The 26800-nt window shown below is 45.5% G+C and overlaps 1 protein-coding gene across 1 annotated transcript; it reads left to right on the top strand.

Moving 5' to 3' along the window:
• Window positions 1–3694: 3694 nt before the first annotated feature.
• ZNF839 (zinc finger protein 839) lies at window positions 3695–26462 on the top strand. The gene is made up of 8 exons (XM_082242701.1): window positions 3695–4230; window positions 7057–7785; window positions 10532–10744; window positions 13354–13446; window positions 14883–15035; window positions 17852–17941; window positions 18021–18132; window positions 25650–26462. The coding sequence occupies exons 1-8, from the start codon at window positions 3847–3849 to the stop codon at window positions 26375–26377; spliced, it is 2502 nt and encodes an 833-aa protein (XP_082098827.1). The 5' UTR covers window positions 3695–3846; the 3' UTR covers window positions 26378–26462.
• Window positions 26463–26800: the final 338 nt, after the last annotated feature.

Here is a 26800-nt window from a genome sequence, read left to right as displayed (position 1 = left end):
CGCGACTTTGCGCGTATTCAGCTCGACTTGTATGATAGACGACTTTGTATTTGGCCAATCAGAATATGATGGTTCTGGGTCATGCTCAATCACACAAAAAAGTTCTTAAAAATTGTCGTTTTTGATAGAGAGACAATTATTGAAAAAATTATTGAAAAAAAAGAGAGATTTCTTTGGATTTAGTGTCGGGGGGGTCTAAAAAGTGTACCTGTGAAGTTTCAGCTCTGTAGCATGTCCAGAACCAGAAAAAAAGATCATTTTTCTTAGAATTTTTAGAAGCACAGGCATAGGGCTCCGCTCCATCTGGGCGTTTTTGTTGCAGGTATTTATCGGGCATTTTTTGGGCGTCTTAGGAGGCAGGCATGTCTCCAAAGACGCCCAAAAAATGCCCGATAAATGCCTGCAACAAAAATGCCCAGGTGGAGAGGAGCCCTATGCCTGTGCTACTAAAAATTCTAAGAAAAATTATCTTTTTTTCTGGTTCTGGACCATTTTAATGGAAAGTCGGATCACAAGTCGCTTCAAATAAGATAAGGAAGCGACTCCCATTGAAGTCTATGGGACAAGTCGGATCACAAGTCGCCTAAAAGTAGTACAGGACCCTTTTCAGAAGTCGGAGCGACTTCAGTAGTGCCAATTAAGACGGCACTCATTGATTAACATTGCTTTTGTTATGTCAAGCGACTTGGGGCAACTTGAGGGCACACAAGCCTGAGAACATATTATGGTCCATCCTCTCATCATAAGTGCTACAGATGATTATTTTCACAAGATTTCACTTGTATATTTCACATTTTCATTATCTGCTTCCATACTGGGCAAATTCCAGCAATCCTCTCCTACAGGTAAAAATCATCATTTTTTTTGCTAGAATGCTAGAACCCCCAAACTATACATACATATATATAGATATATATTTATATTTAGCAGAGACCCTAGGGAATAAAATGGCGGTCTTTGTCATTTTATATGTCACACGGTATTTGCGCAGCAATTTTTCAAACGCAATTTTAAAAAAAAAACCCACTTTAATGAAAATAAAAAGTAAAGTTAGTCCCGGTTCACACATGTGCGATGTCGGACATCGCATGTGATTCGCAGCGCACTGCTCTGAAAATCACATGCGATGTTTGTGCTTTGCGAATTCAGCCATACAGATGCAATGTTTTGGAATCGCGGGTAGAATCGAGGCAATTCTGCCCACGATCCGAAACGCCTATATGTGAATGGAGCCTTAGAGTCACTGATCCCAACAAAGTGTCAGTTAGGTGTCTGAATTTGTCCACAATAAAATCGCAGTCCCGCTATAAGTCGCTGATCGCCGCCATTACTAGTAAAACATAAATAAATAAAAATTCCATAATTATATCCCATAGTTTGTAGACGCTATAACAAACCAATCAATATACGCTTATTGGGATTTTGTTTTACCAAAAATATGTAGCAGAATACATATTGGCCTAAATTGATATGAAATTACATTTTTTTTTACATACAGTGATCTCTATCAGGATTCAACACACTAAACAGCTGCTACCTATAACATTGTATCTCTCATCTGTAATGTGTTACACAATCATCTATCAGCTTGGCCGGTTAGCTCAGTTGGTTAGAGCGTGGTGCTAATAACGCCAAGGTCGCGGGTTCGATCCCCGTACGGGCCATGTGCTTTTTTTTTTTTTTTCCTTCTGCATTATTTGCTATCTAATGAGACAAAAGTGCGCCACCTCTACCATGTGTGAACATGTGCTCCTTCCTACCACCGATACATTCTATATCTTCAGTGATTTTAGTTTACATTTCATTCTATATGTTCCAATCTAACTGATCCTTTTCTCTTATATAAGAATGACATTTTTTTTTAAATGTAATGTTCACTGTAATTAAATTTTCATCATTTTATAAGAACTGTATAAAACTATCCTGAGAACATATTATGGTCCATCCACTCATCATAAGTGCTACAGACACTTTAATTAATTTAAAAAAAAAAAACAGTAAAGTTACCCCAATTTGTTTTGTATGATGTGAAAGATGATGTCAAGCCGAGTAAACAAATACCTAACATGTCACGCACTCGTGGAATGGCGACAGTCTACGGTACTTATAAATCTTCAAAGGCGACGCTTTAAAAAATTATTATTATTTTTTTTTTTTTTAATTAAATTAAAAATGTTTAAATCTAACTGATCCTTTTCTCTTATATAAGAATGACATTTTTTTTAAATGTAATGTTCGCTGTAATTTAATTTTCATCATTTTATAAGAACGGTATAAAACTATCCTGAGAACATATTATGGTCTGTCCTCTCATCATAATTGCTACAGATGATTATTTTCACAAGATTTCACTAGTATATTTCACATTTTCATTATCTGCTTCCATACTGGGCAAATTCCAGCAATCCTCACCTACAGGTAAAAATCATAATTTTTTTTTGCTAGAATGCTAGAACCCCCAAACTATATATATATATATATATATATATATATATATATATATATATATTTAGCAGAGACCCTAGGGAATAAAATGGCGGTCTTTGTCATTTTATATGTCACACGGTATTTGCGCAGCAATTTTTCAAACGCAATTAAAAAAAAAAAAACCCACTTTAATGAAAATAAAAAGTAAAGTTAGTCCCGGTTCACACATGTTGCGATGTCGGACATCGCATGTGATTCGCAGCGCACTGCTCTGAAATCACATGCGATGTTTGTGCTTTGCGAATTCAGCCATACAGATTGCATGGCTGAATTTGTATCGCATTCGGACCCGAAGTTGCACAGAACCCTTTTTTTTGGTCCGCACCAGAATCGGATCGCATGGGTGTCCACACCTATGCAATTCGATTTATGTCCGAATTGATGTTCGCACAGGTGATCAAATACCACCAAAAGAAAGCTCTGTTTGTGGGGAAAATAGGACGTCAAATTCGTTTAGGTACAGCTTCGCACGACCGCGCAATTGTCCATTAAAATCACGCAGTGCCGAATCGCAAAATACCCCCTGGTCAGGAAGGGGGGAAAATCTTCCGGGGCTTAAGTGGTTAAAAGCATGACATGTTAGGTATCTGTTTACTCAGCATAACATCATCTATCATATTATACAAAAAAAAATGGGGTATATGTTATGTTTTTTTTTTTTTTTTGGTTAATATGGTTTTTCTCCCCGGAAAAAATTGCGTTTGAAAACCCGCTGCACAAAATATGTGACATAGAAAATTGCAACGATCGCCATTTTATTCTCTAGGGTCTCTGCTAACATATATACAATGTTCGGTGGGTTCTAATTAATTTTCTGGCAAAAGATTTTCTGGAAAAAAAAAATAAACAAGAAATATTAGAAAAGGGCTGGATCCTTAAAAAGTTGTGATTTATATCCACTTAATTTATTCCCTGTAGGCGAATATTGCAAGTGTGATCCTGGCTATAAGATAAAAAGATCAGCTCTTTAATTTATATGTAAAAGTCCTGTAGATGACTTGTTTTTATTTGAACTTTCACAGCTCACTCTGGGATTGCATAAGCCTTGCACGGGGCATATAACTTTGTTTCTCGGCCATCGATTAGCCATGCTTTATGTCAGGAGCATCGGGCTATCGATTGGCCACGCCTGGTGGGTGGCTGCGCAGTTCCCTGATTGGCAGACGGCAGGGGATTGGCCTTCCTCGTGCTCCGTAGAGCGCCCGGTCACGCCCCTTGCCCCTGACCTTCCTTTGAACCCGTCGTTAGAAACGTGACGGGCGCCGATCAGGGCCGAGCAGCGGGAGACTGGGAATCGGTTCTGGCGGAGATCGGGGCGGTTTGAGCGGCGGTTGTAAGTGCGTCATTCCCTCCGGCAAGATGGCAGCGCCGGGCGGCCACGACAAAATGGCGGCAGAGGCGGCGGAGGGGTACATGCAGGTGGTGGTCGGCGAGGACTTGGAGCCGGGGCAGCAGGTGGTGGTCCTGCAGGAGGCGGCCGGGGAGGAGGAGATGAGGGCGACTGGCATTAGCCCGGAATTGCTGCAGACCATCGCCCACACCGACACCGTGTACTACGTGCAGCCGGACGGTAGCCTGGTAGCCGGGGGGACCCTGGCCGAGGTGACCGGAGGGGGAGGAGGGGCCACCACCATCCGGACCCCTGTCATGTTGGACGCAGCCCAGCAGCTGAAGAACGTGGCTGACCATGTGGCCCTCAAGCAAGGGGCCCCCAGCCAAGTGGCCAGGATCCTCACACAGAAGGTGACTGTCCTGCCATGAGGACACCATGATGTACACCCCCAAAGGGGTGGGGCTTGGAAAAAAGTTTTTTTATTTTGGTCTGGGACACCCCTCACATGGGGGAGTTCTCCCTCACTTCCTGTTTCCTGTGACACCACAACATGATATAAGTGAAGTGTTGTCACAGAGACAGGAAGCCACAGACTGCAGGGACAACATTCTGGTTGGGGGAAAGTGATGCACTATGGTTTTCTGTCCTGGTGGGGGAAGTCTCCTCAGGTGGTAGTAAAGACCTGACAGAGGCAGTAACCCTTCCCCCTACACCTGTCTGACATGAAATACAAAGTTTTGGCTAGACTAGGGCTCCAGAATAGTGCCAGAGTAAATTTCTGTATGTTGTCACCCCTTTGTTTTATTGTACACTTTAGAGCAGCATGTGGGGGCACCCTGGGGCATTGAAGTGGGTGGAAGCTTGTCTGGGCACCCTGGGGCAAGAAAGTGTAGGGGGCTGCATGGTTAAACCATTGGGCTTGGAAGCGTGTGAGGGTACCATGGGATGGGTTGGGGGAGCCCTGTGGGCGTTAAAGCTTGCCTGGCACCCTGGAGCAAGAAAGTGTTAGTATGTTGCCATCCCTTCGTTTTAATAGACACCTTGGGGCAGTGTTTGGGGTCAAGAAATCTTGTCTGGGCACCCTGGGGCATGAAAGTGTAGGTGGGGGAAACCTTGGCCTTGAAAGCGTGTTCAGGCTCCCTTGGATGGCATTGAAGCTTGTCTGGCACCCTGGGGTGTGGAAGCATGGCAGAAGGTTATTCTTGGGTGTTTTGGGGGGGCACCCTTAGGCATGGAAGTATGTGAGGGCTCCCTGAGATGGATTGAGGGAATCCCATGGGCATTGAATCTTTTCTGGCACCCTGGGGCATTAATGTGTGGGGGGTACTTAGAGGGAAGGGGGGGTTTTGCATGGGGGGCCCCCTTGGGATGTCTCCGGTTTGAAGTGTGTTGGAGCTCCTTGGGGGCGTGGAATCTTGTCTGGGCACCCTGGGGGTGTGAAAGCATGGCAGAAGGCTATTCTTGGGTGTGTGGGGGGCACCCTGAGGCATGGAAGTATGTGAGGGCACCCTAGATGGGTTGGGGGGCCCTGTGGGTGTTGAATCTTGTCTGGCCCCCCCTGGGGCAAGAAAGTGTCAGTATGTTGCCATCCCTTCATTTTAATAGACACCCTTGGGCATGAAAGTGTAGGTGGGGAAACCCTTGGGCATGAAAGCGTGTGAAGGCTCCCTTGGATGGCATTGAATCTTGTCTGGCACCCTGGGGTGTGAAAGCATGGCAGAATGTTATTCTTGGGTGTGTGGGGGGCACCCTGAGGCATGGAAGTATGTGAGGGCTCCCTGAGATGGGTTGGGGGAATCCCATGGGCATTGAATCTTTTCTGGCACCCTGGGGCATGAAAGTGTGGGGGGTACTTAGAGGACTGGGGGGGGGAGGGGTTTTTGCATGGGAGGGCACTTTGGGATGTCTCGGGGTGTGTTGGAGCTCCTTGGAAGCATGGCAGAAGGTTTATTCCTGGGTGTGTGGGGGGCACCCTGAGGCATGGAAGTATGTGAGGGCTCCCTGTGATAGGTTGGGGGAATCTCGTGGGCATTGAATCTTTTCTGGCACCGTAAGGCATTAAAGTGTGGGGGGTACTTGGAGGACCGGGGGAAGGGGTTTTTTTGCATGGCAGGCCCCCTTGGGATGTCTCCAGGTTGAAGTGTGTTGGAGCTCCTTGGGGGCGCAGAATCTTGTCTGGGCACCCTGGGGGTGTGAAAGCATGGCAGAAGGTTATTCTTGGGTGTATGGGGGGTACCCTTGGGCTTTGAAGCATGCAAGGACTCCCTGGAATGTGGTGAGGGGGCCCTGGGGGTGTGCAATCTTGCCTAGGCACCCCGGGGTGTGAAAGCGTGGGGGGTACTTTGGGGTGCGTGGAAGCGTGTGAGTGCATCTTGGGATGTGTTGGGGTGCCTTGGGGACGTTGAAGTGTGTGGGCGCTCCCTGGCAGGGGGGGGTTTCTTGTGTCAGTACCCTGAGGCATGAAAGCATGGGTCGGCGGCTCCCTAGTGTGAAGCGTGTTAGGGCAATATGGTTTGTGTCTGGGCACCCTGGGATTTCTAGGAAAACCCCAGGGATAGCTTTTTCTTTTCTTGGGCACCTTGGGATGTGTGGGGGCACCCTGGTGTGTGGGAGCACCCTGAGATGGGGCACCCTGGGGTGTGGAAGTGTGTGGAGATGCCCTGGGACATTGGAGCGTGTTGGTGCACCCTGGGGTGGGGAGTATGGTAAGACTACAGAACTCCTTTCTTCATCACAGTATCCCTGGGGGATGTGTTCTGTAGTCCACAGGGGTAAACTGGGTGGGATTATATTCACTAATTGTAACAAGCTATCTGTAAATAAAACCTTTATTGCTTGCAGTGTTCATTCAGGTCTTCAAACTATGGCCCTCCAGTTGTTCAGGAACTACAATTCCCATCATGCCTAGTCATGTCTGTGAATGTCAGAGTTTTGCAATGCCTCATGGGATGTGTAGTTCTGAAACAGCTGGAGGGCCGTAGTTTGAGGATCCCTGAGCTCCTGGTACAAGGAGTAGGTCCCACATATAGATCTGGAGGGCAGGTGCGATGGCATGGGATGAAAGTCCAGTTTCCTATGCGGAAGGGTCTCTTCTGGACACTGTGTATCCACCACAGGACTGGACAGTGCTTATAGCTTTGTGATTGGACGGGTGTCAGTCGTAGGTACACATGCCTTGTGTGATACCATGAGCACATTGCTGCTGTTTAATGATGACTTCTTGTGTTCTTTTGCAGCAAATGAAATCCATTTGTGTCCAGGTGCAAGGCATGAAGGCTAAGGAGAGCAGCGAATCGGTGAACACCAAAGAAAACCCTCCTCCCCCCGTGACTGTGACGTCTGATAACGCCAGCGTTGCCCCCACCCAGGTTGTACAGGTGAAGACCGTCCCTCAGCCATCGCAGCCCTTTGTTGTCAAAGCTGTGCAGCCTCCAGTTCAAGTTCTAATTCAGCAAACTCCGAAGCAGCCAGCCAAGGTGAACACGCCAGAGCCTGATGGCAATGAGGGAGAGGAGTCTGCTGATGAGCATGGGTGTTGCGTAGCTCACCATAGGTATGGCAGCTATGCGCCGGGTACCACCAAGAAGGGTCAGAAGCGCAAAAAGCCCATTAAGATCAAAACCCGTTCGGGGCGCATCTCCCGGCCTCCCAAACACAAGGCCAAAGATTACAAATTCCTTAAAGTGGGAGATTCAATTCAAGACAGCTCAGTGGATTCTGATGACTATTCGGAGCTGAGCTCGGAGGACGAAGAAGATGGCGCCAGGGAGAGAGCACCTAGAGACAGGCAGCCGTATGCGGTTAAAAACTCCCTGTTCCAGTGTCAGAAATGTGAGAAGTCCTACATGGGCAAAGGAGGACTGTTCCGCCACTACAGACTCTACCCTGCCCATGGGCAGATGGACCCGTCATTTCTTCTGGAAGCCAAAAAAGGTGGAGATGGTGGAGGCACAGTGGAACAGAAGGTGAGATTTCCTAGTGGATGCGTCTACAGGAAGTTAGGAGCACACTGGGGTTTTGGCAGACCATTGGGTATTGTACTTGCAGCATTTATGAAGAGAAAAACCACGGAGAATTGTGTTTGTAATGTAGAGATGGTGCTAATTTTATTATATATTTTTTTTCTGGTAAACCCAAAACAATGTAATATGTTGCAGCTTCAAACCAAGTAGCTAAGAGCCGGTTCACATACAGGCGACCCGACTTGCCGGGGCGACCTGTGAAATCGCAGTGCACAGCGCGCACCGCGACCTCGGAGCGACATGCGCGGACTTCATATAATTGAAGTCAATGCAGGTCGCTCCAGGTCGCCCCAAAGTAGTACAGGACCCTTTTTCTAAGTCGGAGCGACTTGTGTCACTCCTATTAGAACGGGTCCTGTGCTAATCTATGGCAGGCGACCAAGTCGCCTGACAAGTCGCCCCAGTGTGAACCGGCTCTTAATCAAACAAAATTGTAACCGCGCTAAAGTGAAGTTAATATATATAGCTGCAGCTTCCAGTGTGACAGCACCAAACCAAGTAAACTAAAAAAACAAGCCGTGCTAAGTGACAACAAATATCAATAAGTGATGATGAGTCAAAAACAATTGATATGGTGAAAAATTGATATATAACTAGTAAATATATAATAAGTCATTGATAATTAATGTAGTCCAATAATTCCAATCCGTGAAAAAGGAAATCTATAAATAAATATGTATGAATATTAAGAAATAAATAATTGATATAGTTCTTAACTCCCAATCCATGGAATAAAGAAGATATAAACCACCACGCTGTGCTATAACCACCGCCAGTGAAGTTATCTTCTTACCAGAAATATGGTAAATCAAGCCTGTATTATAGAGACCAGGGTGACATCCAGAGGGTCCTCTTGATCACATATGCAGGGAATATTGGCAAAATGGAGCTTCCTCAAGGATTGTCATAGATCCCCATCATGAAAAGATATAAAGCTCCATAGCGTAAAACCGTATTTTATTAAAGCGGAGTTCCACCCAAAAGTGGAACTTTCGCTTTAGGTATTCTAACCCCCTGACATGCCACATTTGGCATGTCATTTTTTGGGGGGGGGGGGGGGAGCGGGTACCTAGTTTTGACAGGTACCCGCTCCCACTTCCGCTCGGAGCGCCGCGGCGCCCTGAACGGAAGTTCTCCTCTCCCCCTCCCTCCCTGCAATTTTCTGGGACATGTCAGAGGTCCCAGAAGATTGCCGGCCAATCAAGACGCGCAGTGCAACTTACGCATGCGCAGTGGGTACCCAGCTGTGAAGCCGCAAACTGTCACAGCCGGGTGCCCACAGCAGTGATGCCGAGACCAGAGGGAAGAGGATCGAGGCTTCGGGCGGCCGCATCGCTGGACCGTTGGACAGGTGAGTGAAAAGGCTGGAACTCCGCTTTAAATATAAAAAGTAATGCACTTACAGCAAAAGCAGAGTATAACGCATATGGAAGCGTAGATACAGATGAGCCGGCTTGCCTATATAAAATAACAAATCCTGTGCTGCACCCAAAGTAAAAAACTGCACATCCATCACATTGTCCATATCCACTTCCGGACAAGCGCTTTACCTGTATGTCACTGGACTTCGGGTTATTATACCAGGATGATGCCTACAGCCACAGGCACCACCGCGGTACAGTCTTTAGATCCAGGGGTCAGCTCTTTTGTAAAAGCAATCCTAGTGTCTAGCCGCTGGATTGCTTTTACAAGCAGCGGGGGAGGACCGCTTGCTCAGGCTGTCCTGTCCCACCAGCCGAGATCGGCTTTGATCGGCTCTCCACTATGGTAACCCAGAAGCGATGACCCAATATCCCTTCCGGTTTACCTGGATGTCAATGGTGCCATTTTTAAAAATCTTGTTGTGTTTTTTTTTTTTCAATTTTGAATGCTTTTAAGGGTAGAGGAGAGATTTGGGGTCTTATAGATCCCAGATCTCTCCATAAAGAGTACCTGTCACATGTCTATTGCTGTCAAAAGGCTGTTTACTTTGCTTGTGATGTCAAAAAAAGTGTAAAAAAAAAAAATAAATAAATAGAGTAACAAAAAGGAAAACGCACACGTCGGTCCTGCGCGTACACAAGCATCAAGGTATCACCGCGGTCGTCAGATTATGGCCAGTAATTCCAGAACCGGACCTCTTGTGTAAATCTAAAGTGGTAACCTTTTTAAAGCATTGCCTATGGATAGTAAAATTTACGTCGCTTGCCGCTGTTGCACGGGCACGCGCAGTTTTAATGCGTGACATGTTTGATATCTATATACTTGGCGTAACATCATCTCTTATATTTTACCAACAAAATTTTGGTTATATATATTGTTTTTTTTTAATGAAAATGTATTTTTCTGGAAAAGAAAATTGCCTTTGAAAAACTGCTGCTCAAGCACCTTGCGCTATAAAAAATTGCAACGGCCGCCATTTTATTCTCTAGGGTGTCTGCTTAAAACAAATGTTTGGGGATTCAAAGTCATTTCCTAGCAACAATTACGGATTTTAAATTGTAAACAAAAAGACAATTGCAAAAAAACGAGGGGGGGGGGGGGGCAGGTTGCTGCATCTGTAACCTATTGTTACACCCTAAATATGAGTGTAACATGTTAACGAAAGGTGAACTTCTCCTTTTATGCAGCCGGTCACTTGCTTTTCTTTACCCCTAAAAAATAGACTGAAATCCAAATTTTGAGGTAATTTGATTTTCTTGTCTTGTAGAAGCCCATTCCAAGACCTCGAAAGAGATTGCTGGAAGATCCTGCAAACCCCAGTGTGTCCAGCAAGGAGACCTTGGCTAAGGATGGTTTGGAGATTGTAAAAGTGGCGACCTCATCCAAAGGCCGTCGGCAGATGTCCGGGAGGAGGTTTGGACGCCCTCGTAAAATATTACGTAATGGGACGGTAGAAGAACATGCACGGACAGTAAAAGAAGTGTGTAAATACATATTTTTGTTCTTAACATCTAACAAGTTGGACTTGGAGCAGGGGTGTCAAATTCAGTATCATCGTGGGCCGCATGAGCGTTCTGGTTGTCCTGAAAGTGCTGGTTGTGTCTGTAAGACTAGATATTCAGGGCACCCCACTCCCCCTTAAATCGTATGTCAAGAGCCCCCCCACCCCATCAGAATTCAAGTGTCGCCCATCCTTCCCTACATCACAGTGCACTCCCCTTATCTTGTGATGCGGCTGAGAAGAAGATGGGGTCAAAGCTGGAAAGCAGAAAATACAGGGTCTGGAGGAGGACCAAAGGAGGGCTGAAGTATGCTAAATGCTGAGCCTAGGGGGAGGTGGATGCTGCGCCTGCAGCGAGAGATGCAGAATCTGTAGAAAGAGGTTCTGTACTCCTGAATGCTGCAATGCGGAAGGGAGGGGGGGGGTGCAGAGACTAGCTTCTCGAAGGCTGCAAAGAAAAGCGCAGGATCTGGCCAGAATTATTTTATTTTGCCCATTGAAATGAATTAAAGCGCGTTTGGCTGTACTTCTGCTGTTGATCACTGGAGTGCAATTCATTCTGCACTCCTGTGATCCATTTTCAGCAAACAGCAGGCTTTAGCAGAGCTGGTCCATGGTCTGAAAAGATCGCCACCATATGATCAGGAACCTGGACCGACACCTGGCTCAGCCTCTGGGAGCTGCTGAGAGCCTGAGCCAGTCGCTCCCACCCACTCCACAGCCCAGCGCTCAGTAGAGTCTGGCAGTCACCTGCTCAGAGCGGCAGGGAGAACTGAGCGATCAGCAGTGTTTGAGCGGAACGATGCTTCATCCACTTAGGTAAGTATGTTAGTATTTTTCTTTTAATGCTCAAGCGGTAAACGTGCCTTGTGCGAACGTGCTTGGAGGCAGAAAAAAAAAAAGCCACCCCCCTCGCTCTAGCGCTAAAACCATCTGGTGTGCATGAGACCTGAAAGTAAGACACGGTTAGTCTTCGTCAAGCCCACCCATGGACTTCTTTTATATACACCCTTCCAGCTTGCCTCGCTGTTTTTCCAGGTGGTGGGAGTTCAAAAGAAATGGTGGTTTCACCCCTCCATCCCCATCATGCTATTATGTGGACCAGCTATTGGCTGCTAGGCTTTAGCATTACACCCTGGGATGAAATAACATGCTTCCCTATACCCAGAAGCATATGGTACTTTGCAGTCATAGAAGGTAAGCAGGGAGCACTGAAGAAGTGTTTAAAGTGGAGTTCCACCCATTTTTAATAGGATTACATAGATGTATGTAATCCCCTTTAAAACGACTTTTACCAATGGAATCTTTTTTTTTTTTTTTTTTGCTAGTAAATACCTTAATTTCTGCTTTATTTATCCTCTTCTCACTTCCAGGTCCGGTCGGCGATTACGTCATTTGGCGATTCGCAGTGTGTGCTGGGATGTATCTCAGGCCATGAAATCTTGCATTATTACACAGGAGATGAGCTGCACTGCATGCTCTGCTCTGCCCTGCCTCCGACCCGCCTCCTCTCAGTGAGGATATAATGCTTTCAGTCCTCGCTCACTGAGAGGAGGCGGGGCGGAGCATGCAGTGCAGCTCATCTCCTGTGTAATAATGTGAGATTTCATGGTCTGAGATACATCCCAGCACACACTGCGAATCGCCGAATGATGTAATCGTCGACCGGACCCGGAAGTGAGAAGAGGATAAATAAAGCAGAAAATTTCCATTGGTAAAAGTCGTTTTAAAGGGGATTGCATGCATCTAAAGTCACTAAAATGGGTGGAACTCCACTTTAAAACATGATTAGGGGGGTGGTCTTTACACGCGCTGTCATTGCCCTGAATGGGCAAGGTGTAGGTTGGCTAAGACGTGACACAATAGAAGCCAGCAAAGCCTCTGTTACTGCAGTCTGACTTTATGGCTAAGCTGCACATGTTGCTCTTGCTCTGTGCAATGCATGTGCATTAGTGGTCAGAGGGGTTCTCTCATTGGGCATTGTAAGGGCAGTTGGAGCTTATCGATGAAGCTAGGGAAGAGCCATGCCAGCACTTTCACTTTAGGGCCGCTTGCACATGCAGCCTCCTAACAGCTGTGCATTCCTCATACAATTTTAGTGAGCTGGGTGGGGAATAGGTGCAGCATCCAGACCCTCAGACAGCAGCCTAGTGCTGTACCCGCCTTTAGGGCTCTCTGCATTTCGGGACTAATGCCCGGAGCGAAGAAGACAAAGTTGCACGTGTGCTTCCCTGAATGCAGAGAGTCTGCACTTGTCTCTTCTGGGTGCACTAAAACAGTGGTCCTCAACCGTGGCCTACAGGGCCCACTAACAGGCCAGATTTGCAAGATAACTGAAATACATCCCAGGTGATATCATTTGCTGCTCAGTGATTGCAGTATTCTAGTCTGCATCTCCCCACGGTAACACTTAAAATCTGGCCTGTTAGTGGGCCCTGAGGACCGGAGTTGAGGACCACTGCACTAAAACACTGGGAGGGATGCACAGCAGTTAAACAGGTCTGTGTGCAATGGGCTTTACTCGATGTGTACATGATTGCTTTGCTACAGCCTCTGATAAAGGAAATCTGTTTTTGTTTTTATTCCAGCTGATCCAGCAGTGTGAAGAGAAGGCCTTAAAAGAACAAGTAGCACCAAGTTTTACCAAGCTGCTGTCAGTCTATGACTTTCTGCTTCTGAAGGTCAGTGTATCAGACGTTTGTATTCTAGCTGTCTCTGCTGATGTCCCTAGAGCAACATTTTCTGCTGAAAAATGGTTCTTTCAGCCCTTCTACTTGGGCTTTCGCTGCTTTAGGGGCCATTCCCACTAAAATGCAGTGCGGGCGAGCCGCATTCATGTGCGGCTTCCAATTCCAATTGCATTTCCCTTGCGTTCTGCTGAGGGGGGCAGGCCAACGTAAGCAACACCCAAACGCAGGTCGCTAACATAGTAAGCTTGCCCGCACCGGATCGCATGGTACAAAAGTATCATACAATGTATTTGCATTTTGTTTAAAAAAATAGTTCATGTGCTACTTTTGGTGTGGTTTGATTTCAGCCCATTTAAAATGAATGAGCAGACCTCACACTGCACAGGACTGCATGTGAATCGCAGTGTTCCTGTGCGATTCACATGCAGTTCATTGTGTTAGTGGGCCCTTAAAAATCTTTAAAAAAAAAATGACTGTAAGGCATTCATAGACCTTAACCCCCCCCCCCCCCTATATGCATGTTGAATGTATTCCGCTGGGGCTTCTTCTACCACAGGAATCCCTTTTTGTCTTCACCCATTTAGGGTAAAGTTCATTAACCGTTTCAATACCAGGCACTTTCACCCCCTTCCTGCCCAGGCCAGCTTTCAGCGCTGTCGCACTTTAAGTGATTGTTGTGATCATTGCAATCATGCAAATGACCATTATTTTCAGACAAAGCTTTCTTTGGGTGGTGTTTTAAAAATCAGTTTTTTTAATTTTTGCTAAACAAATGAAAAAAGAATGAAAAATGTTGTTTCCCCCCCCCCCCAAAAAAAATATATTTCTTCGCTTCTGTTATAAAACTTTGTAAATAAGTAATCTTTCTCCTTCACTGATGGTCGGCAGTGATGGGCACCGATTGGCGGCTCTAGTGGGCATCACTGATGGTCGGCAATGATGGGCACAGATTGGTGGCTCTAGTGGGCATCACTGATGGTCGGCAATGATGGGCACAGATTGGTGGCTCTAGTGGGCATCACTGATGGGGCTGCACTGATCAATGCACTGCTTGTCTCTGCAGATTCCCCCATCATAGCCACTTATCGGCTCTCCTCTACTCAAGCTCTGTCAGCCCAAATAGAGGAATGCCGATAGCCAACACTTCCTAGTTACACTGTGATTGGTCACAGCTGATTACATGGTAAAGAGCCTACGTCTTGCTGCACGTCCCCAGGGGCGTGTACGAGCGGCTTGTTATGAAGGATGTCATCCAGTCAGAACGGGAGAGCCAGAGCGGGATGTGGTTAAAGCCTGTTTTTTTGGGTATCGTGCATGCACATAATGGGAGCAAGAAACATTCTCTTGGGTGACAATTCCCTCTTCTGACAGTAAACCTTTTAAGGCCCCTAATACACTTTTTTTCCTTTCTTTCTTTGCTTTTACAGGTGAAACAAGAGCAAGTGGGCAACAAGCCCCTGTTTCCTTATGTTTACAGGGAGTTTGAAAAGCTTCATTCTATGGTCAAGAACTTGGCTGAGGATTATGTCATTAACATGAATCAGAATGTTGAAAAACCTCTTGAAGTAACTGATAACAAGGTGTGTTGTAGCAATACTGATCTATGGAAATTCTTGTTTGTACTCGCATCTTTTTAAGGAAAAAAAAAATGCAAATTCTGATATTAGATGTCATAATTTTTGCCTTGTTTCTCTAGGAAGGTTTCTTTTTACACCATTTTACCTCCTGTCTTGGAGACACAAAAAAGGAAATAAGAAGGAAATCTCCTTTAAAAAAACTAAGGACAAGTCCTTAGACAATTGTCCCCTCCTTGAAATTCAACCGTGTACACCCATATAATATGATTTTTCATGGAACAATTGTTAAATTATGGGATGTATAACCAAGGGTCTAACCCTTCCACACTCCGTCTAAAAGTAAAAAATATATATTTTTGTTTAGAGATGCTTTTTAATACAATTAAATACATAAAAAAAAAGGGTGACACGATCCCACAAATTGCTGATCATGATTACATATCTTTTTACATATAATTACTTCATTGGAGTTAAGTTTTAAATATGGCAAGTACAGCTGTGGCCAAAAGTTTTTATACATTTTCACAAAGTCTGCTGCCTCGGTTTTTAAAATGGCAATTTGCATATACTCCAGAAAGTTATGAAGAGTGATCAGATGAATTGCAAATTCCCTCTTTGGTTTGAAAGAGTACTTGATCCCCCCCAAAAAAAAAAACATTGTCCACTGCATTTTAGCCCTGCCACAAAAGAACCAGCTGACATGTCAGTGATTTCTCTCGTTAACACAGGTGTTTGTGTCCACGTGGACAAGGCTGGAAGCCCCGTACACACGATCAGATTATCGAAAGATCCGTCGTCCGTTTTTTGTGGCATGCTAGTCTGATGTGGAAAGTGAAGAGGTTATTTTCATACGAATTTTCCCGTATGACCGAATTCTACTTCAGAAGTGATGTCATGTGTTGGATTGTTTTGTATGTGTTCTTTCGTCTCTGAGCATGCCTAGTCTTGCTCTTAAGATTTTTTTCCGTCAATCTGTACTAATGAGACGAAAATCGGACGTTGTTTTGACGGACGACAAAAATTTTATAGCCTGCACATCAGGATTTTGTCAGCCGAAAAGTCGGAGTCGGCTGTCGAAAGCACCATACTAACAATCCGAAAATCGGCAGATTGGTCATCAGACGAATTTCTCTACAGATTTCTTATCGTGTGTACGGGCCCTTAGAATAACAGACTGGAAGCTTTAGGGTTTAAGGAGGGTGGTGCTTGAAATCACTATTTCTCTGTTAACCATGGTTACCTGCAAGGAAACACGTGCAGTCATCATTGCTTTGCACAAAAAGGGATTTATAGGTAGGGATATTACTGCTACTAAGATTGCACCTATATCAACCATTTATCGGATAATCAAGATCTTCAAAGAGAGAGGTTCAATTGTGAAAAAGGCTTCAGGGCGCCCAAGAAAGTCAAGCAAGCGCCAGTACCGTCTCCTACAGTTGATTCAGTTGCGGTATCGGAGCACTACCAGTGCAGAGCTTGCTCAGGAATGGCAGCAGGCAGGTGTGAGTACATCCGCACACACAGTGAGGAGAAGACTTTTGAAGGATGGCTTGAGTTGAGGGCAGCAGAGAAGCCACATCTCTCCAGGAAAAACATCAGGGACAGACTGATATTCTACAAAAGGTACAGGGATTGGACTGCTGAGGACTGGGGTAAAGTCATTTTCTGATGAATCCACTTTCGATTGTTTAGGCCTTCCAGGAAAAAACCTTGTCCGGTGAAGAAAAGGTGAGCGCTACCATCAGTCCTGTCATGCCACATGTAAAGCATCCGAAGACCATTCATGTGTAGGGTTGCTTCTCAGCCAAGGGAGTGAGTTCACTCACAATTTTGCCTAAGAACACCACCATGAATATGGCCAGGTTCACGCTAGCTGCCGCCGCAGCTGGCAGCAGGGGGTCCGGTGCGTCTGTTTTTCTTTTTCTTTTCCCAGGTGTGAATCTGGTCCAAATTTTTGCCTGAATTCAGACATGAAACAGAGCCAAAGACGCACAGGACCCCATGACGGTCTCTTGTCATGTCGGTCACAGTCTTAGGTGTTAACCCAGTACAAAAAACATCCTCTGAGCAGTGTCTCCAAACCATCCAAGAGCTGTTTGGGGAGGAACAATGCCTTTTCCAGCATGATGGAGCACCTTGTCATAAACAAAAAACGATTTTGAAGTGGCTTGGGGAACAAAACATCAAAATTTTGGGTCCATGGCCAGGAAACACCCCAGACCTTGATCCCATTGAGAACTTGTGGTCAATCCTCAAGAGGCGGGTGAACAAAAAACCCCACAAATTCTGACAAACTCCAAGCATTGATTATGCAAGAATGGGCGGCCATCAGTCAGGATGTGGCCCAGAAGTTGATTTGACAGCATGCCAGGGAGAGTTGCAGAGGTCTTTGAAGGATCAACACTGCAAATATTGACTCTGCATAAACTCAATAAAAGCCTTTGAAACATTAATGCAATTATTGTATTTATTCTTCAGTATACCATAGTAACATCTGACAAAACGATATAAACACACTGAAGCAGCAGACTGTGTGAAAATTAATATTTTTGGCCACGGCTGTACACACTATTTAGAGGGAATATAATGGACTATATTGTGGACAGAATGGTCACACAGCAACATAAAATGTATTCGGATTGTAAGCTGTCATGAGCAGGGCCCTCCTAATCCTCTTGTATTGTACTGTCTCTCTTTTATATTTGTAGATGTAGAGCACTGTGCAGATAGTTGGTGCTATAAAAAAAAATCCTAAATAATAATCATATTCATTATCATTTTTATTTGTTAGTGGTAATATTTTATGTATTTCCTCCTAGGTGGCAGAATCACTGGGCATTTCCAAAGGGATGACTGTCAAAGCAGCCTCATCCTCTTCTTTGATTGTTATTGATAAAAATAAAAGCGAGGTACAAGTCCTACTTTATTCACAAGCCTCTTCAAAGTACTGCTTGTTGATTTACTGTTATTAATCAGCCACTTTGTTAGTCTTCAGATGAAGAGGCTTTGCCTCCATCGAAACGATTGAAAATCAATGATGACATGCAGGATGTGCCAGAAGACATGACTGCAAGAATTGATGAGACGGAGCGGTGTGAAGGTAAACTCCTTGCAGTAAACACAAACCTTATTCCTCTTCTCTTCACTCAGTCCACACTCCTGCATTGAACGTCCTACATATAATGTATGAGGGCCATTCTGCGCTGTAGTACTGTAAGCCCAGGGGACAGGTACATGACCGATTGGGCTCAACAAAAGTAAATGTGACTTTTGCAGCAAATATGCTTTAAAGAAAAAAAAATCTCCCAGGGACCCCATGCTGCAAGGGGTAAAGTCTTTTTTAGGGTACCCCAGAAAAAGCACTCCTACCTGATTCTCTCTCCCCCCCGCTCTGTTTTGCATTATACTTGATGACATCAGAGGACCTGCAAATGCTGAAGCCTGGGGGGGGGGGGGGGGGGTGGGGAGAGAGAGAGGCCGAGACTTGGGTACGTAAAACCGTGTGGGTTTTTTGTTTTCCCTGGATTTTGAGCTTGAACTCCCAAGGCCACGTTCACACCTGAGCGATTTTCCTCTTTGAAACTTGTAGCTCTAAAACGCTCAACAAGCCAAATCCCATTCATTTCAATGGCCCCTGTTCACATCTGAGTGTTGTCACATGAAGAAAAATTCCTTTTCGCTCAAAGTGCATGCGCTTAGGGCTCCATTCAAAGCAACAGCTGCTTAACCGCTCATGGTGCTGGGTTTTTTTTTTTTAGTAGAGCGTTTTTGGAGTGGCACCATTCATTGGAATGGGCTTCCCTCTGTTCCAAAGAAGCTGGTGTACCAAATCTTGGCACAGAGCCAGAAGTGATTTTTGCCACGATTTTAGAAACGATAGCGCTACAAACGCGTCCCATGTTTTGCTGCTTTTCTGGATTCGCTGGCAGTATAGTGAGATTCCAGAACGCTCACATGTCAATGGGGCCTGCCTTATGATTAAAGCGGAGTTCCGGTGTAACGTGAGAATTACCTACCCCGTGAGAAAAACCTACCCCTCGTCACTTCCAGCCAGGAACAGCTGAGCAGCGCAGCAGTGCGCATGCTCACAGCCCCGGATACCTAATGGAAGAGCTGAGGATCAGCTGAAACGATCTCGGTGTCCGTTAAAAAAAAGCTACCGACGCGGCGGTGACATAAAATAGCTGTGTTGCACTATGAGTCATCTCCGCTCCTGTCCCGGTCACTTCCCTGATCTTGGCTAGTAAATATAAAAGCGGCTGGCGGCTCCGTGATTTATCTTTTCATACAGCCGCCGCCGCTTTTATATTTAGTAGCCAAGAGCAGGGAAGTGACCGGGACAGGAGCGGAGATGACTCATAGTGCAGCACAGCTGTTTTAATGTAACTGCTCACGTTACACAGACTGCTGTGAACCGGAAGTGACGAGGGTAGGTTTTTCTCACGGGTAGGTAATTCTCACGGAACACCGGCCTCAAAATCGACAAACGATTTTGGGCCATCCGCTTGCTTTTGGTCACCTGAAAAACAAATGGTTAGTTACAATTTTTTTTTGTTGTTTACTTACTGTGAGGGATTAGCTCGGTGGTAGGCGTATGGGTGACCCCTTTGGGGGTGCGTTTTCACAGAGAGATAGCCGAGCAGAGGTTGAAAACAAGACTGATTTATTCATGCAATTTACTTCACACAATTGCAAGCGTCAAAACAGCCAAAATAAAATAAAAGACAAAATAAATCCTTGCCTCTGTGGGCGGCTACCTTCTCACGCTGGAACCTACCTAAGAAGTCTTCCCAACCTACTGTTGGGCCGACACTGCTGATCCTACAGCAGACACTCAAATGTCCATTTGTTTGCTTTTCACACAGCACAAACATTGTCCATTGAACATGTCCCTTTGTTTTCTTTCACACAGCACATGTTCATTTATAACAGGATCCTTTACTCTTCAGATTCTTCACATTGAACACAGTTCATTTAACAGGTCCCTTTACTCTTCACACTCTTCACATGGAACACTTTGTCTTCTCACCTTTGAGACGTCTTCACTCGTGGTTACCCTCCTTAGCTTCACATCGCTGTAGGGGGTCTTCTCCCATGCTCACCAGCTTGTCGGGAGGCACACATCCGACTGTCCCCCTCTCCCAGCCCACACGGCGACAGGCGGCAGCAGTCCTTCTCCCATGCCCACACGGCGTCGGGAGGTACACGTATGTCTGTCCTCCTCTCCCAGCCTACACGGCGACAGGAGGCAGCACTCAATAGATTTTCTCTGGACAAATTATAGAGGCCTTGATCTCCTCATTCTGAACAGCTGAATGGTTTTCAACTTCCTGCTGGCTCTTTTTGCAGCCAACACCCTATAGTATCAGTGAACTTTTCAAAGCAGGTGGGAATGTGTCTCCTCTCAGTGACTACATTCCCAGATTTACCTGACTTCCTGTCACATACCCCCCCCTCTTGTTTCAACCCTAGGGTTGGGACACATATTTCCAGGCACGCATGTGTCAGGCACTGCTGACTCACTGATAAGCCTCCTATTATCCTCAAGCTTCCGGATGAAACTGTTTCTGTCATCTTCACTGACAGATTTCTCATAAATGCCACACAGTTTGTCTCTCATCTCATATACACATTCTTCAACTGCATTTTTGGCATAATTTTGCTCCTTCTCGTTTCTGTCATCTTCATTGACAGCTTTCTCATAAATGTCAGACAGCTTGTCCCTCATAACCGTCTGTCCAATCCACCATGGAGGACCGTGATCCATAGGCAACTCAATTGGGCTAGTCTTAATGTCTTCAACATTCTTAAGACGCCTCTCTCTGCAATCCATAAATGTTTTCCACAAAACTTTGAGAACCTTTGCTTCACTAAGCTTTGTTCCAAGTAGGGACTCTTGACATCCCTCTGTGACTTGAGTTGCCTCTCCATACAGCTGTACACAATCATTGACTTTTTGTTGTAAAAGGGAATGATCTTCCTTCTTGAGCTTTACTTGCTCTAAGATGCTGTGCAGAGGATTTTCCAATTGAGACAACAGGCTGTCACACATTTCTTCAAAGTGACCCCTGTTCCTTTTCCCAGAGATATCAATATCATTCAAACATTTCATATTCATAGGCAGATCTGAAGCATTTGCACTCATCAACTTCTTAAACTTTTCGCCCTCCTGAGCGAGTCGCAGTAAAGGCCTACTATTTGATTTGATATTCAGTTTATATTTCTTGCCAAACTCTTCACAGAAGTAGCCAACCAGAACATCATCAACTTTCCTTCCACCAACATAGGGGTTAAAGGCAACAACACAGTTGAACCCAGCGATCTGGGTGGTATCCATTATAGACCTCCTCCCTGCATCAGTGAAGAAGCATGGAACTGCAACACATTCTTTTACAGGTTTCTTCAATGCACTTTCTGCTGAACTATTTGACCGCTCAAGGTCACCTAGTTCCTTTTCTCTATCTGAATTCCACATGGAATGTATCTCAAGATCACGATCAAACTTCTGCCACCCGTCTTTCACCAGTTCCATTTTGGAAACACTCCCTGAAAGGCACTTATTCATTTGCTTCACGTTTTCACCAACAGCCTTAGTTTTCTCCACTAGGTGGCGTTTGCTTTTTTCTCCCAGATTTATATCACTTGCTTTAGTTTTCTCCGCTTTAGTTTTCTCCACTAGGTTTTCAGCCTGAACTGAGAAATCATCACATTTCTTACACAACTCTTTTGTTTGCTGAAGCTCTAATGATACATTTTCCAATGCTTGAAGTTTTTGAAGGAACGGTTTATTCCAAAGGGGTGATTCAAGCCACGTGTCATCACATTTCTGAGGCTCACTCAGGACAGACCCCAAAACACTGATCCTTTTAAAAACTGCATCAGGCACACTATCCCCTCTTTGGGACAGATCCTCTGTTGCCTGGAATTCCTCTTCCAGTTCCTGCAACGGAATCTTCATCTCTTCTACTTGCTGTTCTAAGGCTCGCTTAGACTTTTCTAGCTCCTGAACTCTTTTCACAACATCATCCTTGGAGCGGACCAAATCTTCCATTTCTGTACACAGCTGTTGGTTAACTCTTTCTAGTTCAGCCTTACACTCTAGAGCTTCCTCCAAAGAGCGAGCCAAGAACAGGGCTTTGCTCTCGTTATCACGCACCTCCGTTTCTGCACGTGCGCGTTCTTCTGCATATTTTGCAGACACAGTCTTCTCTTCACCAAGCATCTGATCAAACTTCTTTTTCACATCTTCAACACACTGTAATGAACCAACGCTTTCTTCCATGCGTTTTTTCATATCCGCTATCTGAGCTTGCAATGTTGCGACTTGCTCTGATAGGTTTTTCTTTGCTTCCGCCTCCTCTTTTAATTGTTCCAGGAAGCCATTTTTCTCATCTTCCATTTGTTTGAGCTTTGTGCTAAAACTCAGCCTTTGACACCTCTCTTCCTGTAAGAGTTCCTGCGTGTCTTGCAGCTGCGATTCCAAGATAGAAAAATCTTCCGCAATTTCTCTAGATTTGCTGTCTGTTTGAGAAAGCTGATTTGTGACATTGTCCAACTCAACCTGCAGTCGGTTTGCCTTCTCTGACAGCTTAGCACACACTCGGTCACCTTCTGACACCTTGACTTGCGATTCCAGAAGCTGTGCCTCTACTTTTTTTCTCTTGTGTTCAGAATCTCCTTTTCCCTGCATAAGAGCCTTCACCTCATTGGCTAGCATCTGGGAATAAGAATGTAATTCTGCCACACAGGCTTCTTTCTCCTTTAACTGCTGCTGGACACGTTGGGCTTCCCCTTTCCAACTTTCACAGTCCGCACGCCATTCATTTACCACATTGCTCAAAGTAGTGAGCTCATACACAGTACTCAGTAATTTAGCCTCTCTTTCACTTTTCTCGTTGTCGCTGAGAGACAATGTCGTTTTCAGAGCGACATTCTGTTCCTGCGACTCCTGCAGGTCTATTTTTGTAGCTCCCAAACACTGAAGACTTTTTTCCAGCTGATTACGCAACTCCAACATTTCACACATACTTTGCTTCTGCAAAGTCTGAATTTCAATTTCCTTTTCCATGAGGATGGTATCTTTCTCCTTTATAGTGTCTTGACATTTTTGCAACTCGACCAAAAGAAGAGCAGTGGATTCTTCCCACTGTAACACATGAGACTTGAGTAGTTCATTCATTTCCTGCAAGTTTCTATGCTCCATTTTAAGCAATTCCAAGGCTTGTTCCTTTTCTTCCATTTTCCGTTGCAAGGCATCCAACTCAGCCCTGCACACATACTCGGTTTCTTCCAAACCGATGGCCTTCATTGGCTGCTGGCGTCTCTGTTTCCAGCCTGCCATGCTCTCTTGATGAGCCTTTTGTTGAGCTGCAAAGCTCCGTTGTTTCAGCATCTCCCCCATTTTGGGTTTACTTTTCATCTGAGCACACTGCGTCTCCATAGCAGTTTCATCAGTGTTGCTAGGGACAACAACCTTCCTCTTTAGTAGACTCTCTTTAGGCATGGATGGGGCTGGTTCAGACGGCAACATCCCCTCCATCCATAGAATCCGGTCTCTCATTTCATCTATCTTTGCATTTTTCAGGCGTTTGGACCGCCCCATCTTCAATAACTCCACAAACAAATTTTTCACAGTCCAGCAAACAATTTTCAGACCACTGTCTCTTCAACACATGTAGTTTTTCTCTCTCTTGCAGGATCTCTTTTCCTGCGCACACAGTTTGTGCAGTCACTTGCACCAGACACAACAAAGTTCATCAAAAAATTTTGAGACCCCTGTCTCTTTAAAACACTTTTTTTTTTTTTTTTCTGTCAGGATCTTCTCTCCTGCACACATAGATTGTGCAATCTCATGCACCAGACAAAGTTCATCAAACATTTGCACTTCCTTGCAGGGATCTTCGCTTCTGCCCACTGCATACCTCCACCATATGTGAGGGATTAGCTCGGTGGTAGGCGTATGGGTGACCCCTTTTGGGGGTGCGTTTTCACAGAGAGATAGCCGAGCAGAGGTTGAAAACAAGACTGATTTATTCATGCAATTTACTTCACACAATTGCAAGCGTCAAAACAGCCAAAATAAAATAAAAGACAAAATAAATCCTTGCCTCTGTGGGCGGCTACCTTCTCACGCTGGAACCTACCTAAGAAGTCTTCCCAACCTACTGTTGGGCCGACACTGCTGATCCTACAGCAGACACTCAAATGTCCATTTGTTTGCTTTTCACACAGCACAAACATTGTCCATTGAACATGTCCCTTTGTTTTCTTTCACACAGCACATGTTCATTTATAACAGGATCCTTTACTCTTCAGATTCTTCACATTGAACACAGTTCATTTAACAGGTCCCTTTACTCTTCACACTCTTCACATGGAACACTTTGTCTTCTCACCTTTGAGACGTCTTCACTCGTGGTTACCCTCCTTAGCTTCACATCGCTGTAGGGGGTCTTCTCCCTTGCTCACCAGCTTGTCGGGAGGCACACATCCGACTGTCCCCCTCTCCCAGCCCACACGGCGACAGGCGGCAGCAGTCCTTCTCCCATGCCCACACGGCGTCGGGAGGTACACGTATGTCTGTCCTCCTCTCCCAGCCTACACGGCGACAGGAGGCAGCACTCAATAGATTTTCTCTGGACAAATTATAGAGGCCTTGATCTCCTCATTCTGAACAGCTGAATGGTTTTCAACTTCCTGCTGGCTCTTTTTGCAGCCAACACCCTATAGTATCAGTGAACTTTTCAAAGCAGGTGGGAATGTGTCTCCTCTCAGTGACTACATTCCCAGATTTACCTGACTTCCTGTCACATTACCTTGTTATTGGAGAAAATATACTCCCCTTTGTTCCACTCCTCCCTCTGTGGCTGCGGCCTGCGCCGTCACTTCCTCCTTGCATTGATTCCTGGGAGCTGAACGTCATCGCTCCCAGGAATCAATGCGCCTGCACCGGCCCCACTCGTCAGTTCCGGTGCGGGCACCTCATTCCCTGCTAAACAGCTTATGGGCATGCCCAGAAGCTGTGGAGGGATGACGCGCCTGCACCGGAAGTGACAAGAGGGGCCGGTGCAGGCGCATTCTGGGAGAAGAGGACGCGCTGGCTTCAGCTGCCCACATCTGAGATGGCAGCGCTGGAGAAGAAATTTTCAAGGTAAGTATTCTAAAAGATAAGTGCGACCCGGGACAGTACAGAGGCTATCCATTGTGGAATGTACTAGCCCTGACTGTTCCGGGGGTATTTTTATCTAAATTTCACCCCCGTGGCCCGGAACTCCGCTTTAGTTCTGCTTTAAAGTGAATTTAAAAATTTAGTTGTTTGTTTATTAAAAAAAAAAAAATATGTTCTACTTACCTGCTCTGCGCTGTGGTTTTTCAGAGTTCCCCCACCGGCAGACACACATTCCTGCCCCCTGCTAACAGGTTTGATTGACAGCAGCAGGAGCGAATGGCTCCCGTCGCTCCCAGCCAAGCCTCTGAGAACAGGGACTAGGATAAAGAACAGTGCTGGATCCAGGTCGGGTTAAAAATGGGGGGGGGGGGGGGTTGGTGGCGCTACAGAGAATGCATTAAGGTAAAAAGCCTTTTACAACCACTTTAATTATGGTCTTTATTAAACAGGTCTGGGACAGCATGGAAACAATGAAGTGGTACTCAATTTAGCAACTGGCCCTGGTACTGCCACTGATAGTGAAGCAGTGGAACAAGCAACTGCTGCTGCACAGAATGACTTACCGATGGAAGACGCAGAGAGTGTGCAAGCACAGGCGGACACTGAGACTGATGATTTGCAGGAACCCATGCCCTCTCCAGAAAGCACAGATGCTTCCCAGTTACAGGACCATCCTCTTAACCTTTCATGTCAATTTACAGAGGGGATTCTGAATCTCCAAACTCACGTCATCCAAAACGACACAAAAGAGACAGCTGAAGCAGATTCTTCTGCAGATGTTCCTCTGGACGGTGACCACCAGACTGATCCAGCAGACACTGAAATACCTTGCGATAGCAGTCTAGTCTCTGTTGACAGTTCACAGGTGGTGGATCACACAAGGACTATCGTCAGTACTTCTGTTCCAACAACTTTAGCGGAAGCCATGTGTAGAGAGGCCTCCCAGGTGTCCTTTGTGGAAGTAGAAGGCACTTTGATCCCTACCACCAACACTTTCACCACAGGAAGTTTGAACATGAGTGGGGTCACTCCAGCTTTTAGTTTAAACCATGGACAGGAACTTGTGTTCATTCACAGTACAGAAGAATCTACCACAGAAGAGGCAGTTGTGATATTTGACAACACGGGAGCCACAGAAACTCACTTGGACACAGTGGTGGCTTTGGTGGAGATGTAGTTTAATGTATATGTTCAGCATACTGAAGTAATCAGTAATGGTATGATGCCTCCAGCTCTTAAGGGATGACAATGACAGGTGGAATCTGTTGGTCGTCGCCTACATGAGACTTGTTGAAGGTTTAAAAGTTTTTTATGGAACTTTTAAACCTATAACATTGTTATAACTTAAGAATGGGCACCCCAAGCAAGGTGCCTGGGCATTTTTTTTTCTTTCTCCAAAGCGCCCCAGAAACCTTTGAACTGGGGGGGAGGCACCTATGCTTTAAAGTGGAAGTAAACCTGGCCAACCGGCTCCATGAATTCAGTACCCCATTAACAAAACTAAACAAGTGCCTAGTCTACACTCTAAACAGGGTTACAATAAAGCCAATTTTTTTTTTTAGCAAGTGGTCGTTACTCCCCACTACAACTCTGCTGCTCT

The sequence above is a fragment of the Pelophylax lessonae genome (genome assembly GCF_965119305.1).
Source record: "Pelophylax lessonae genome assembly, chromosome: 13".
NCBI classification, from domain to species: Eukaryota; Metazoa; Chordata; class Amphibia; order Anura; family Ranidae; genus Pelophylax; species Pelophylax lessonae.
The sequence above is the reverse complement of the archived record's forward strand: the minus strand, read 5'-3'. Positions and strand labels throughout refer to the sequence as shown.